Source organism: Polypterus senegalus, chromosome 2 (genome assembly GCF_016835505.1).
Source record: "Polypterus senegalus isolate Bchr_013 chromosome 2, ASM1683550v1, whole genome shotgun sequence".
In the NCBI taxonomy this organism is placed as follows: Eukaryota; Metazoa; Chordata; class Cladistia; order Polypteriformes; family Polypteridae; genus Polypterus; species Polypterus senegalus.
In genome coordinates this window covers 4,111,721-4,127,568 of record NC_053155.1, presented here as the reverse complement: position 1 = coordinate 4,127,568, position 15,848 = coordinate 4,111,721, and the positions used below count along the sequence as shown (strand labels likewise).

Sequence of the window (15,848 nt, the reverse complement as noted above, 5' to 3'; positions counted from 1 at the left end):
GAAGAAGATTCAGAGCGGTGAAGTCCTGTCTAACCTGCTTGGCCTCCTTCTGTCAGCCTCACCTACAGCTCCACTATGAAGGAGACGCCCTGAAACACCACAAGCTGGTTGATCCTGATGGAAATCTGAAGGAGAAACTCTGTACAAAACATCAGAAAAGTCTGGAAATATTCTGCAAAACTGATGATTCATATATTTGCATGAAATGTGTGGTGACTGGACATAAAGGTCATGAAATAGTGGAGCTGGAGACGGAAAGAGAAGAAAAACAGGTGAGTGGGATTTGGTGTTTAATTGAAACAAATTAAATAACAAGAGTTAAGGGATTTGTAAATGCAGTGTAACAGAGAAATCTCTTCATCCATCTTATAAACCTGATTTTCCAAGGACTTAGAGTAGTGTGCTGAAGCCTATCCTGGTGAAACCTTGGGCAGGGCATGAAACAGTCCAGGATGGGATACCAGGCATTACCCATGAACAGCCGAGTGAGTTCATTACGCCAAGCTGAGTATTTGTCTGCTCTAATCAGTTTGTCTTTTGAGTATCTAATGCTGTGGAGGACAAACTACAGAAACTACAGAATGGGCCCCTGGCAGGGGTGTGAGTGGCATGTGGGCTACTCACAGAAATATCTAACATTCCAGCCCTCTTAAGGTGTGTTTAGCAGGATCATGTTACAGCAAGCATAAGCACAGGAAGTCACCAGGCAGTGTCATTAAAAACGTCATTCAATACCTCAGGCTTTTACCAAATGAATGGAGACAATCCAGGGTGCTGCCACATACACAGTAAGTGTGTTTAGCTGCTTACTTCCATTGTCTTCTTTGTGCATTTTTAACAATTTGAGTGTGCATGTGGCTGATCTCAGGCCTTTTAAAGAGACACGTCAACCAGACGATACTGCACTACAGAACCAAGTCTAAGATTCTTACAATAAATTCAGCTCAAATATTTCTATGTAGCATTGCTGTAGATATTCTCATTGTAATTTAAAATAAGTAATCGTGCACTTAATTAGTGATTATTTGTGATCATTAAGTGCAGTAGAAAAGATATTTTGAATGTTAACCCCCTGGTTATACCAGCTAATGTCTGATTGTCAGATGAACTTTGACCTTCACCAGTGTGATAAAGCCCACCAAGCCCAGCAGGTGTGTAAATAACTTGTGAAGATGCCCGTTTGACCATCAATGCCAGGGGTGTCCAGCTCCAGTCCACGAGCACTACGGTGGCTGCAGGTTTCATTCTCACTCTTTTCTAAATCAGTTACCAGTTTGTGCTGCTAATTAACTTCTTTTGTCTTCATTTTAAATGACTTGTTATTTAAGACTCAGACCCCTCAATTAGAAGCTAAACATAATGGGATACAAAATGGGCCAACACATAACCAGCTCCCTGTGTCCGTCATATAATATCTGAACATAAAGAAAGGTGAAGGTCTCCATCATGTTGATCTGCTCAGGTCCACAAAACATTTGGGCTTTAAGAACAAAAAAAACAACAGTGTTGGAAATGTCTGCCTTTGGGGAAGAGAGGCAACAAGCCATGGGATTAAATCACAGGTTTAATTAACAACAAGAATTGACATCTAATTGAGAAACTGGCTGGAGTTTGTGGCTCTGAGTTTGCTGTTGGCTCCTCACTTCATATCTCATTTGTGTTTGAATGCCATTTAACAATTCAGAGGAACGAGTCTTAAAAAACATAGCAATGAAAATGAGTGGAAAAGAAGTCAATTAACAGCAGAAATTGGTGACTGGGTAAGAAAGTGACAGCAAGGAAAACTGCCAGTGCAGCTCTCCAGGATCGAAGTTGTACTCCCGTGATCTGTGCCAACATTAAAAACACCCATCATCTTGAGATCTTAATGTGCTCTCAGGTTTGTAAGTCATGATAAGTTCAGACAAGTAAGCCAAACCTCGGCTATTTAATGCTTTATATGTTAAAAGGAGGATTTTGAAATCTGCCCTAAACCTAACTGAGAGCCAGTGTAAGGAATTAAGAACTGGAGTTATGTGTTCGTATTTTCTTGTTCTTTAAATAATTCTTGCAGCAGCATTGTGGATTAACTGGAGGATAAATAAAGAACAGTTTGAACATCCAGTGAACACCGCATTGCAGTAGTCAATCCTACTAGAAATAAATGTATGAATTAATTTCTCAGAATTCTGTTTATTTAGAAAATGCCTTAGTTCCCCAACATTTTTAAGATGGAAGAAACACAATTTGGACAACTTTGTAATGTGTGCTTTAAATGACCTGCTAGAATCATCATGACAGTGCAGGCTCTAGAAACTTAATAGGTAACTGCGAACTGATCCATCTAACCTTCTGAAAGACCAGAAGTGAAACGAGAACATTTAAAATCCACTTTCCTGGGACATTCTATTCAGAAAAATTAGAGAAATAAAAATCACAAGCTATGTGCCTTTCTCTATGGGAAAGAGGAAAAGATCAAAGTAAAGTAATATAGTGTGGCAGACGGCCGGGGTCCATGACTGGCCGGGATGCCCCTTTGTTGTTTTTTTTTTGATTTTATTGTAATCATTCCATACAAATAGATCTATTTTTATAAAAAATAGGAGTGAAAACAAATCAACTCCAAGCCCTGAGAAAGAGAGCATGGCCAACGGACTGAAACTTAAAAATAGTAAAAATAAATAAATTGATGAGTTTAATATGCAGATACAGATAAATGGAGAAGATAAAGAAATGTGGAGAGAATCTACTTCCTCAGTGCTTTAAGAGCTTATTCTAAAATATCATTGATCTGATCCTGTTAGGTGTTGAAAACGTTTAGCACAGATCCCCTAAGTGAGAATTTGATTTTTTCCAATTTCAAATAATATAAAACACTAATTTAAAATAGGAGAGTTAGGATTCTTCCAGTTGAGCAAGATAACTCTGTGTGCCAATAGTGTAGTGAAGGTGATGACAGTTTATTGTCCTTTTCTGCTTTAAGCTCCTCTGTGAGCCCACCAAACACAGCTGTTAGTGGATTAGGAGGGGTTGTGACCCCAAGGCTGTCTGAAAGGCACTTACAACTTTTGGTCCAGAATGAAGTTAATTTGCTGCAGGCCCAGAACATGTGACCGAGTGAGGCTGGGACTCGATTGCAGCGTGCACAGGTTGGATCTCAGCATGTAAACATTTTGGGCAATTTCAAGCAAGACAGATGTGCTCGATATATAATTTTGAGTTGAATAATTGAATGATCTGCGCATTGCGCATTTGAGCACATGGAGGTCAAGTGAGTTCTCTGCATTGCTACCTTCCACTCCTTTTCTGAGATGTTGAGTGAGAGATCCTTTTCCCACTGTCCTCTTGGATCTTTGAAAGGGAAGGACTGTAAAAATATTTTATATATTGCAGAAATGATGCCTGAGTCCTCAAAACTGAGCAATATTTTTTCCAGCATAGAGGAAGGTGGAAGATGAGGAAAATCGGGCAGGTGCTGTTTAACAAAGTTTCTAATTTGAAGATAGTGAAAGAAATGTGTTGCTGGAAAATTAAATTTGGAATGTAATTGTTCATAGGTTGCAAAGATATTGTCTGTGTACAGATCTCTAAGTAATTTAATCCCAAATGCCTTCCAGACGTTGAAAACTGCAAATGTTTGTGAGGGTTGAAAAAGGTGGTTCTCATGCAGAGGTGTCACTGATAAAAGCTTCTCCATCTTAAAATGCTTCCTACACTGGTTCCATATTCTGAGTGAGTGAAGCTCAACTGGGTTGTTAGTATATTGGCAATAAGTTACACTTATTGAGGTGCAAAGCAGGGGATATAAAGAAGTGCTGCAGGATTTTATTTCTATTGTGGACCAAGCCTCTGTCTGTTCATCTATTTGTGTCCAGGTTTTTATAGTTTTTATGTTTGCTGCCCAGTAATAAAACTGAAAGTTAGGTAGAGCCATGCCACCTTCTGACCTTTGTAGAGTCGCTCTTTGGATACGTGGATGTTTTAGGTTCCAAATAAATGAGGTTATGGTTGAATCTAATTGCTTAAAGAATGATTTATTGATGTACATTGGAATGTTTTGAAATAAAAAGAGAAGCTTAGGAAGGATATTCATCTTAACAACGTTAATTCTTCCAGCTAGAGTGAGATTGAGGGTTGACCATCTATGCAAGTCTTGCTTAATTCTTTCCATATAGATGGCGAAATTCTGTTGATAATGAGCTTTATGTTTACTTGTGATGTTTACCCCTCAGTATTTAAAATGATCTGTGATGATAAAAGGGAAGGTGTCTAATCTAATATTGTATGCTAGAGAATTCACTGGAAAGAGCACACTTTTATTCAAATTAATTCTGAGACCAGAGATCTTTTGAAATTCTGTAAGTGCTGTTAAGACTGCAGGCACAGTATTTTGTGGGTCTGATATATACAGTACCATATCATCTGCATAGAGAGAAATTTTCTGTTCAAGTCCTTCTCTGATAATCCTCTTTATCTGATAAGCATTTCGACAGTGAACTGCCAGTGGTTCAATGGCAATTGCAAAAAGCAGCGGTGACAAGGGGCATCCTTGTCTGGTACCACGTTCTACTTTAAAGTAGTCTGAACAAATGTTGTTAATACAAACTGAAGCTTCTGGATTGGTATACAGTAGTTTGATTCATGCACAAATGTTTGGGCCAAACCCAAATTTCTCTGATGTAGTGAAAAGGTAGTTCCATTCAATCATGTCAAATGCTTTTTCTGCATTCAAAGATAATAATATCTCTGGGGTGTTTGACTTTACAAGTGAATATATAACATTAAACAGGCATCGGAGATTGGAAGCTAAGTGTCGACCTTTAATAAATCCAGTTTGGTCTTGTGATATTACCGAAGGCAGCACTTTCTCCATCCTTCTAGGTAGGACTTTTGAAAGTATCTTAACATCATTATTCAAAAGTGAAATTGGTCTGTATGATGCACATTGCAATAGGTCCTTATTTTGTTTAGGAAAGACGGTGAAAAGTTTGAAGTTTATCCAGTTCCTCTGCACTAAAAGTATCTATTTGTGGTATCTGTAATGTATCCGGAAATGCATTAGATTGTGTCGTGTCTTCTTTAAACTCAGTAGAATATAAGGATTTATAGTTGTCTCTAAATGTGTGCATTATATTTTTATTGTCAATGATTTTATCTCCGTTCATGTTGGTGATTGCTGGGATTATATTGCAAACTTCTTGCTTGTGGATTTGTTGAGCTAAGAGCTTATTAGCTTTCTCTCCATGTTCATAGTAATGATGTCTTGATTTAAAAATGAGTTCTTCAGTTTCTTTGGTTCTTAAGAGGTTGAGATCTGAAGGCAGAGCCTGTCTTTTCCTATGAAGAGCCTTACTTGGAAGCCTGGCATGTTCTTGATCTATTCTAGTAATTTCACTAATTAGTTTAGATACCTTCTTGGTTTCAAATTTATTTCTGTGGGAAAGATATGAAATAATCTGTCGTCGTAAGAAGGCCTTTAGAGTTTCGAAGAGTATTCCTGCAGAGACCTCTGAGGATGTAGTTGTCTCTAGGAAGAAACTGATTTGTTTTGTAAATTCTATACAGTTCTCATCTGCTAATAGAAGTGGGTTAAGATGCCATCTGCGAGATGAGTATGAGGGGCATAATGATTTCCCCTCCAAGATCAGAGATGCATGGTCAGAAATAACAATAGCGTCGTATTTGCAAGATTTAATCGCATGCAAGAAATTATTATCTATAAAGAAATAATCAATTCTTGAGTAGCAATGATGTACTGGTGAGTAGATGGAATATGTTCTTGAATTTGGGTTTAGAAACCTCAAGGGGCTGATAAGTTGCGGTCAGTTACAAACTGTGTTATTGTCTTTGCAGTGTTAGATGTCATCCCCCCTGTGACAGGAGACCTATCTAAGAGTGGATTTAAAACACAATTAAAGTCCCAGCCATTATAATTTTATAAGTCTTCACATTGGGAATGGATGCAAATACATTTTTAATGATTTCCCTATCATCAACATTGGGTGCATAAACATTTCTTAAAATCACTTTACAGTTAAATAATTTGCCCATGACCATCACATATCTCCCTTCAGGATCCAATGCTACATCTGATGCTACAAATGAGACTGTTCTCTGTATAAGAATTCTCACACCTCTAGTTTTCTTTGTAAAGCTAGAATGGAATATTTGGCCAGTTCAGTCCTTTTGCTTCTGGAACTGATCCTTGCTTGGTAAGTGGGTCTCCTGTAAAAATACTATTTTAGCGTTTAAACCTGTTAGGTGAGAGAATACTTTCTTTCTCTTTAATTCGTGATTCAGGCCTTTAACATTCCAGCTCACAAAGTTAACTGTCCCATCATGGAGACATTGATTCTGAATTTTTGATGTCATTTTGTAGTCTTAACTGGAAGTGAGACAGCTTTAACATTAATTTCCAATTTTCCCACGAGTTATTGCCATGCAGCCTATTATTACGTTGGAAGTTATAATTATAAGGATTAAAAGGATAGATTAGATATAGCTTGCACTCTTTCTCTCCCCCCTTATCCCCCTTCCACCCATTTTGCCTCCCCATGTGAGGCTGGACCCCACTTCACAAGTCCCAGTCCTCTGACATACCCAGAGACAGAGCACGTCCAAAGCAAAACATGACCCCCAGCAGCGGCATCTGAGGATTAAAAAGTAGAGATATCCATTGCCGAAAAAGTCTAAATACTATATGCCTAAAATATAATCATCAACAGTCTTGAAATATTAAGACAGTAAGCCCAGGGAATGGTGTTAAAGAGTGGTCTTGGATAAGCATAGTAAACCCTAATGCAATAATAACAATAACAATAAACTAAGGGTATGGTGATAAACAGTCTCCTTTAGAATATTAAAAAAGATAAAAGAACTACTTTAATTTCTTCCACACATACGTGTATGAAGATTATCACTGGCTGCAGCTCGAAGCGGGGTGCCACCATCGAGAGAGACGTGGAGAGAGCAAACCAAATGAACAACTTCTTTAACAGGTTTGATCACCCTAAGCCACTCTCACCTCAGAGTACTGCATCCTCCAACCATCCTTCTGCTGATACCAGCATAGGTGAGACATCCCCACCCACAATTACAGAAGCGCATGTGAGCAGAGAGCTGAGAAGACTTCGTGCCAGCAAAGCAGCGGGTCCAGATGGTGTATCGCCACGACTGCTGAAGGCCTGTGCGTTGGAACTGGGGAGTCCTCTACAGCACATCTTCAACCTGAACCTGGAACAGGGGAGAGTCCCAAGGCTTTGGAAAACATCTTGTATCACCCCAGTCCCAAAGATATCATGTCCTAGTGAGCTGAATGACTTCCGGCCTGTTGCTCTGATGTCACATCTGATGAAGACCATGGAGCGGCTGCTGCTTCACAACCTGAGGCCACAGGTCCACCATGCCCTCGACCCTCTGCAGTTCGCATACCAGGAAAAGGTGGGATCAGAGGATGCCATCATCTATATGCTACACCGATCCCTCTCCCACTTGGACAGAGTCAGTGGTGCTGCAAGAATTATGTTTTTGGACTTCTCTAGTGCCTTCAACACCATCCATCCTCTGCTCCTTAGAGACAAGCTGACTGAGATGGGAGTAGACTCACATCTGGTGGTATGGATCGTGGACTATCTTACAGACAGACCTCAGTATGTGCGTTTTGGGAACTGCAGGTCTGACATTGTGGTCAGCAACACAGGAGCGCCGCAGGGGACTGTACTTTCTCTGGTCCTGTTCAGCCAACATACATGGACTTCCAATATGACTCTGAGTCCTGCCACGTGCAAAAGTTCGCTGATGACACTGCTATTGTGGGCTGCATCAGGAGTGGGCAGGAGGAGGAGTACAGAAAGTTAATCAAAGACTTTGTTAAATGGTGCGACTCAAACCACTTACACCTTAAAACCAGCAAGAGGCTGGTGGTGGATTTTAGGAGGCCCAGGCCCCTCATGGACCCCGTGATCATCAGAGGTGACTGTGTGCAGAGGGTGCAGACCTATAAATATCTGGGAGTGCAGCTAGATGACAAATTGGACTGGACTGCCAATACTGATGCTCTGTGTAAGAAGGGTCAGAGCCGACTATACTTTCTGAGAAGGTTGGCGTCCTTCAACCTCTGCAGTAAGATGCTGTAGATGTTCTACCAGACGGTTGTGGCGAGTGCCCTCTTCTACGCGGTGGTGTGCTGGGGAGGCAGCATAAAGATGAAGGATGCCTCACACCTGGACAAACTTGTTAAGAAGGCAGGCTCCATTGTAGGATTAAAGTTGGACAGTTTAACATCTGTGGCAGAGCGACGGGCGCTAAGCAAACTCCTGTCAATCATGAAGAATCCACTGCATCCACTGAACAGGATCATCTCCAGGCAGAGGAGTAGCTTCAGTGACAGACTTTTGTCTCTGTCCTGCTCCACTGACAGATTGAGGAGATTGTTCCTCCCCCACAATATGCGACTCTTCAATTCCACCCGGGGGAGTAAATGCGAACATCATTTAAAGTTATTGTCTGTTTTCACATGCATTTTTATTACTCTTTAATTTACTATTGTTTCTTTGTATCAGTATACTGCTGCTGGATTATATGGATTTCCCCTTGGGATTAATAAAGTATCTATCTATCTATCTATCTATCTATCTATCTATCTATCTATCTATCTATCTATCTAATTGCAATTAAAACATAAACAAAAAGTGGCTGAGAAGAGAAAAGGATGTATAATTATGGTACCTGTATTGTTGCAAGCGGATCAGAAAGCAGGTAATATGTTCTTGCCATACCATGACAGGATGCGACTCACTATTGTATTTCAAAAAGGCTTCAGGATCAGCTTTCTTAATTCCTTTTCTGCTTCCTCCTTGGAAAAGAAGATGTGATATTTGTCTTGAATATCCACTTTCAGTTTGGCAGGTTACAAGAGGCTGTATCTGATATTGGCTTTCAGTAACCGCGGGTAAAGTGGCAACCCCTGTTACAACTGATGCTTCTGGCTCACGAGGAGTAGATGAATGCGTGGACTGCAAGGCCATCTTTAGTTTCAAGTGATCTTCGGGAATCAGCGAGCTATCGTGACCTGCATCACTTGCACCTTCGCTCCCATTTTCACTCTTGACTGGAGATGATGCAGTGGAATGGAGTCCTGGGAAGTCTGTGCTTTCATCTGATTGTTCCATGTCAGTCTCTGGAAGGCCGTACCTGGCACTTGGGCCTGATGCCTGTCTAGACTTGGGTGTAGTTTTAGGTTTCTTTTTCGTTTCTTTCTGACCCCCTTTCTTGTTACTCATGTTTATATACTGTAGTAGAAACTACTTTGGTTAGGTAAATACAAGATATCTTGGGATAATAAGAAATAAGAGAAAAAATAAAGCCGCTGCAATGGAATTCTGCTTCAGACGTACATCTTCTGTAAGACGAGATGCCCCTTTGTTATATGTTTGGGGGAGCAGCAATGGACTGTGCAATACCTCCCCCTGGATGCTAGATGGCCACATCCCTGGGCTGGTGCGGTGCCTTGGTTTCACGCAGGGCTCCTTAGGAACTGGAGTTGGGTGCAGCACTGTTGGGTCCCGCAGGCATCACTGGGGGGGCCGCAGCTGGAACTCCTCAGCCCATATGGGCAACGTATTCACCACACCTGGAAGTGCAGCCAGAACTCGGCAATCAAGCACCTGGAGCACTTCCATGGGAACTATAAAAGGGGCCAGCAGCCACCACTCCAGGAACCAGAGTCAGGAGGAGGAGGACGAGGTTGCCTGAAAGGAGTGGTGGAGGAAGAAAAGAATGCTTTGTTGTGTGTTTAATTTGGTATATTTTGTACGTGTGGGGATTACGGGGAAGATGTGCCCTACAGGTGAAGAAAAATAAAAGTTTATTTATTTTAAATGTGCCTCTGTGTCCATCTGTGTCGGGTCAGGTGCCCATATAGCTCCTTTTGTTACAATATATGTGTTTTCATTGTTGTCCTTTGTCTGTATATACTTTTAGACCTGCAGTACTTCTTCTGTTATCCTTATGTTATTAGCATGTTACATTTTTTCATTGGGATTCATTTCCGAGGTGCTCCGTGTATGAAGTTTGTATGTTCTTCTTGTATACACATCGGTATTCTTTCAGTGCGCCAGATTCCTCCCATAATCCAAAGACATGCATGTTAGGTGGGTTGGGGTTGCTAAATTAGCCTTTCAGTGTGTGTGTGCGTGTGTGTCCTGTGATGGACTGGCACCCTGTCCAGGTGTTGTCCCTGCGTTGTGCCTGATTATTACTGGGACAGACTCCAGCTACCCCACCACCTTGCTCTGGATAAGCAGGTTAAGAAAATGGATGTTTGAATCATTTAGTGCAGCACACGTGTTTGGGTTATTTGATGATAAATATTCTAACAGCAGGTCTGAACCACAGACATAGAAAGTGAAAAGTGATTTGTGTGGACCTTTGACAATTTATGAACTTCAGCCATAAACTGAGCAGATCTCTTCATAGTTCTGGTGTCCTGGCTGGAAGGTGGTACAGAGACCTCCGGAGCTGGATTTACTGTTTGGTAGTTTCATAATTTAATACATTTTATTCTGCTGTATCTGAGTTTCCAGATGTTTTGGTATTTTTTGATGTAAAGTAAGATCTTGACAGAGTTAGATGAGGATATTTGTGGACCTTATTATGTAAATTTAGGTTTCATCTCCATGTCTACATGTGGATTCAGCTACTATACTGTAATTGAGAAGTCTTTGTGTTAATAAAATTCATTTTCACTATTTCAGTTTACAATGTGGAAGCAGACAGGGTGGGGGGTGGAAATTACACCAATGTTGTTATGATTGTATTTGAATTCCTGCCTATCCACCTTTGGAAGCTGTCAATGCTAAAAGATTTTAATAGGTAAAGGTTTAGAAGAAAAAAGTAATTTCTTTATGTTAATGATATGGTGCTCGGTATCTCAGATCACAGTCACGTGTATTAAATCTATTGAGTGAATATCATGACAGTCTATTGAATAAGAGTGATCTCCACTCTGTGAATTCTCTCACATGCCAAACCAAACCTGATCGCTTTTGTGTGATTGTCTCTGAAGATTTTGTTCTCCATGAAAACATGAGATCAGTCATCACTACACAACACATGGGGTAAACAACATAAAATACAAAAATATAATTTATAGTGCAGAGTGGACCATTAAATTTACCTTCTTACTGAACTGATCACAAACACGTCTTAGTGGCTTCACTTATCTCAACTGACTCAGAAAAATGACAAAACACATCACAATGTTCTCACGAGTCTAACTTTGGTTATCAGATGATGTTGTTGGTCCTACCATTGCTGCCACTACGTGTCCATGTCCTCCTGGGTTCTGAAATCCCATATCTTCTACATCAGTGTGCCTTCAAACTATTTTATTCATTTGTCACTCTCTTCAAGCTCAAACTCCATCTTCACTCTTACTGGTAAGTTAAACTTTTCTTTTAATCTTGTGTTGCTATTCATATTTATTGAGTCAAATCTGTGGCTCACCTCGAGTGTCAATATGAAGGCAAGTGAGACAAAAAAGTTAGTTGTGCCACAAAATGCAAAACAAATGTGTTGTAAAAATTTCCGGACTCACAAAGAGAACAAGAACTCAAAATGTGAAAGTAAATGTTGATAAGACCATGTGTGTCCTCTTGTGTGTCCAAACAGGAACAGTTGGGGGCAACATGGAGAGAAATCAGGAGGAGACTTAAGGAGAGAGAGAAGAAAATGAAGGAGATGAGAAATGTGGTGGAGCAGATAAAAGTGAGTTGAATTAAGACGACCCTTCAAATTATGGAAATGAGAAATAAATGAAAACTAGAAAAGCCAGCAAAGCTTCACTGGTGATGACGTGTAGGGGCAGGCAGAAGGACAGAAGACATTTTATTTTATCATCCATGGTATTTCACTGTCAACAGTGCTTCTTGTTATTTCTTCTAATTAGTGAAACATGAACTCACCCGTCTAAACCGATGCTGACCGCTCACTTACACTCCTTTTCTTAACATGTGTTGCTTAGTATTTTATTTATTAATGATAGTAAAAAATAGATACATGTTAATCTTACAGGTATGTGTTGCACCTTCTTATCCCCTCAGTCTTCCTGGACTGCCACAAGGCACAAATAGACTTTTTGAGATGATCACTTTGTCAGTTCTGCTCCTCACCTTTATTTTTTAAGTTTGTCTGGCAGATCTGGCACTCTGTAGATAACAATGACAATGACAGCTGTCAGCCAGGAAGGTAACACACCGCATGAGTCTCTGGAACAAACCTTCATCTCATCTCCCCTAATATTTGAATCCCCAACTATCACTACTTCCCTCTTTCAGCAGACTAGTATGGATGTTAACCTTTAGGGTTTTCATTCCTGCCTGGTATCTCAGGATTACCTGAGTCAACTCCTAACAATACAAGGTCTTGAAAACAGGTGGACATCTCCAGCTTTGTGGTCAATGAGCTTAGACAGTGTGTACTGCTTACCTTACACTTACATCAGACTGTGACCTACCTGTCACTGCTCTAGCCAGTGCTGTGTCCTATGTCACTTTGGAGCGCACACTAACACCCCCTACAACACCTGGGTGAGCCATTCAAATATAAGCCATAGTAGCAAAGGCTATCAGTAATAATAAAAAAGTTAATAAGTGAACTAGAAATGAATACTCAGACCTGAGTTTTACATTGGAAATAAGAGGAACCATAAATAATCCAAGAGTTCATGAAGTGAAATTAAATCATAATTCACTTACCAACCACAACACACTTGTGTGTAATATCTCCATTTATGTTTGATAGCAAAATACCCGCGCGTCGCACCGGAGAAGTAGTGTGTTAAAGAAGCAATGAAAAAGAAAAGGAAACATTTTGAAAATAACGTAACATGATTGTCAATGTAATTGTTTTGTCATTGTTGTGAGTGATGAGTGTTGCTGTCATATATATATATATATATATATAAATACATATATATATTTACACACACACATATATACATACATATATATATATCTACATATATACACAATATACATATACATACACACATACATACATACACACACATATATACACACAAATACATATATATATACATACATACACACACACATATATAAACATATATATACATATACATACATATCTACATATATACACACACAGCTATTTCGTATCAGTGCAATACGCTGCTTGTTAAAACGGATGACTCCGCTCTTACGTGCAAGTCTGCGTGGATATTATGAACTATCGTATTTGTTCAAGTTCTATTTAAATTTTAAATAGAAGGAATTTTTATTTAGTCGACAGAAATATCTTTGGTAGGAATGGTAAAACAGACAAGAATATTATTCGTGAATAAATCAACTCAAACCTTAAACAACTTATAATATTTTGCTCTCCATAAAAATATATCCTGTCTAAATTATACAAGTTAGAAATAAAGTAAACGTTAAAAGAACAAACATTCAAATTTCTTTACTCTTATGTAATTTTATATAAAAATAAACTTAGATTTTAAATATCCCAAAAGATTTTGCTCTCCATAAAAATATATCCTGTCAAAATTATACAAATTCAAATATGAACATGCTGCATAACAAAACCTGGAAATATAAATAAAATGTGTTCCTTTCAGCAATAACAAATCAAATCATCCAGTTGTCTTTGCTCATATGTCATTTTAGAGCTGGACGCCTGGCATCTTTTTGGCCACAGGTTCGTTTCTGTTTGGTGTGAGGTTCTGTGTTGTGGAGATTCTCAGGATGGATTGCAGGTGCTCATCAGTGAGGCGACTCCTGTGTGCTGTTTTGTTAGTCTTTATCACTGAGAAGAGCTTCTCACACAGATATGTGCTACCAAACATGCACAAGGTTCGAGCCGCATGTAGACGGACTTTTTGTTCTTCAAAGTCACCAAAGCGCCGTGCAAACTCAGTGCGCTCAGTTTATCAGCAAAGTGCGATTTGGGAACACCGTAGTGACGACTTGGTTTAACATTACTTGGCAACAGGGAAAGTGGGAAAGTGCACTGGTGCATTTGTGTCTCCCATAAAAGCAGCTTCACTTGAAATCACTTTGTGATTGTGCACGGGTAAAACGTCCGCTGAAGTGTCAGATTCTTATTTAATTATTCTGCTTTCTGTATCTTCTGCATTGCATTCAGGTTACCCTGATGTTTTGTCTCATAGTGCCGTCTTAGATTAAATTCTGTAATTACAGCCACATTAGCTCCACAAATGAGACACACGGGTTCAGTAAACATATACTCAGCCTCCCATCGGTTTTAAAGGCTCTATTTTCAGAATCAACTTTTCTCTTCAGCATCGCGTGAGCTAGCTTCGCAATAACTTGCAGCATCATAAGCTAGACTTGATTAACGCGTAAGTGTTGGCAAGGCAGCTGAAGCGCTGCATTATGGGATCTGTAGTTTATTGTGTTACCAGCGCTTCATATACCGGGCCATTAATAACAATAATACAGTATATAAAATGATCTGCGGGCGGATATAATTACGCCGGGCGGATGTGGCCCGGCCCTTGAGTTTGACACATATGGACTAAATAGAACTTGAAAAGATATATTTTTAAATGTGATCGCGCAATTCAGATAGAGTTGACGCGCACTACAGCCTGCATGCCTCAATAAGTCATCCTCCCCTCGCCCTTACTTTTTTACCGTTCATCTAATGAATACACTGAGTATGGCTTTACCAAAACAATCATTGATGGCGAATAAAGTATCCATTATTCGAGTATGTAGATCGGGATATATATATACATATACATATATATATACCAGCGTATATAGCAGGAGAAGTAGTGTGTTAAAAAGCTAGAAAAGAAAAGGGAACATTTTAAAAATAACGTAACATGACTGTCAATATACAGTATTTGTTTTGTGAGTGTTACTGAGTGTTGCTGTCATCAAGGATTTGATTATCATTATTTCTTTCAATCAGGTTCGTATTTGTAGGATGTGTTGTGTTCAAGTTACATTCCGTGTTTGTCAATCGTTGTAAAGATGACAGGTTTCATTCATCGATTCGTTTCTTACTGCATCAATAAACAGCTCGTCTTCTTCTTTATCTGAGACCTGACACACTGCATGCGCGGGTTTTTTTTACACTGTCTTCCTTTAGCGGGACATTGACTTTTTCCACGTGTGCTTTGTTTCGCAGTAGCTGGATTTATGAATATGCTTGTATGTATCAGGCGCTTCATATTTTTGCTGCCTTTTCAATTGTGTAATTCGGTTTTGTTCAGCGCTCTTTGGAACTGTTGCTTTTATCTGTGCACTGCGTCAATTCACGTGAGCCGCTCGGTGTACATGCATCGAAGGTTCCCAGCTGTGCTGGTGCCATCTCGTGCTATGTCCATGGCTGTATTTAATGTTACCTTAGTCCTGGCACTTAAAACTTCTCTCGCAGTTTAAGCTGAGTTTGTGTCAAACACCACCCTGACCATCTCATCTTCCTCTCCATAAGCACAGTCCTTCACCCGTGAATATTTAGTGGAGTTTGCTATTGGATTGCCGCTGACGGACGGCCTTATATGGGCAGGCACTAAATTACAAGCGCCAGCGCAGCCTGTCTATGAACTTAATTTAAAGTGTAGGTTTACATCGTGCTTTGTTTCAGTAGCAGAACTCATGAATATGGTTGTATATGTCACTCGCTTCGCTTCTTATTGTTTAGCTGCCTTCTCAATTATATAATGCATGTTTTCTTCAGCGCTTTTTGGAGGTCTTCCTGGTTTTCTATGTACTGCGTGATTACGTGAAGGCGTGATGATGTCACATGAAACTCCGCCCCACGGCGTTCAAGCTCATCTCCATTACAGTAAATGGAGAAAAACAGCTTCCAGTTAT

The 15,848-nt window shown here is 39.8% G+C and overlaps 1 protein-coding gene across 1 annotated transcript in view; it reads left to right on the top strand.

Annotated features, from left to right (window-relative positions):
- Positions 1 to 15,848, top strand: part of LOC120524126 — a 160,835-nt gene that overhangs the window by 308 nt on the left and 144,679 nt on the right. The window contains 2 exon segments of the mRNA XM_039746003.1: positions 2 to 272; positions 11,650 to 11,745. Coding sequence (XP_039601937.1) covers positions 2 to 272; positions 11,650 to 11,745 — 367 coding nt within the window.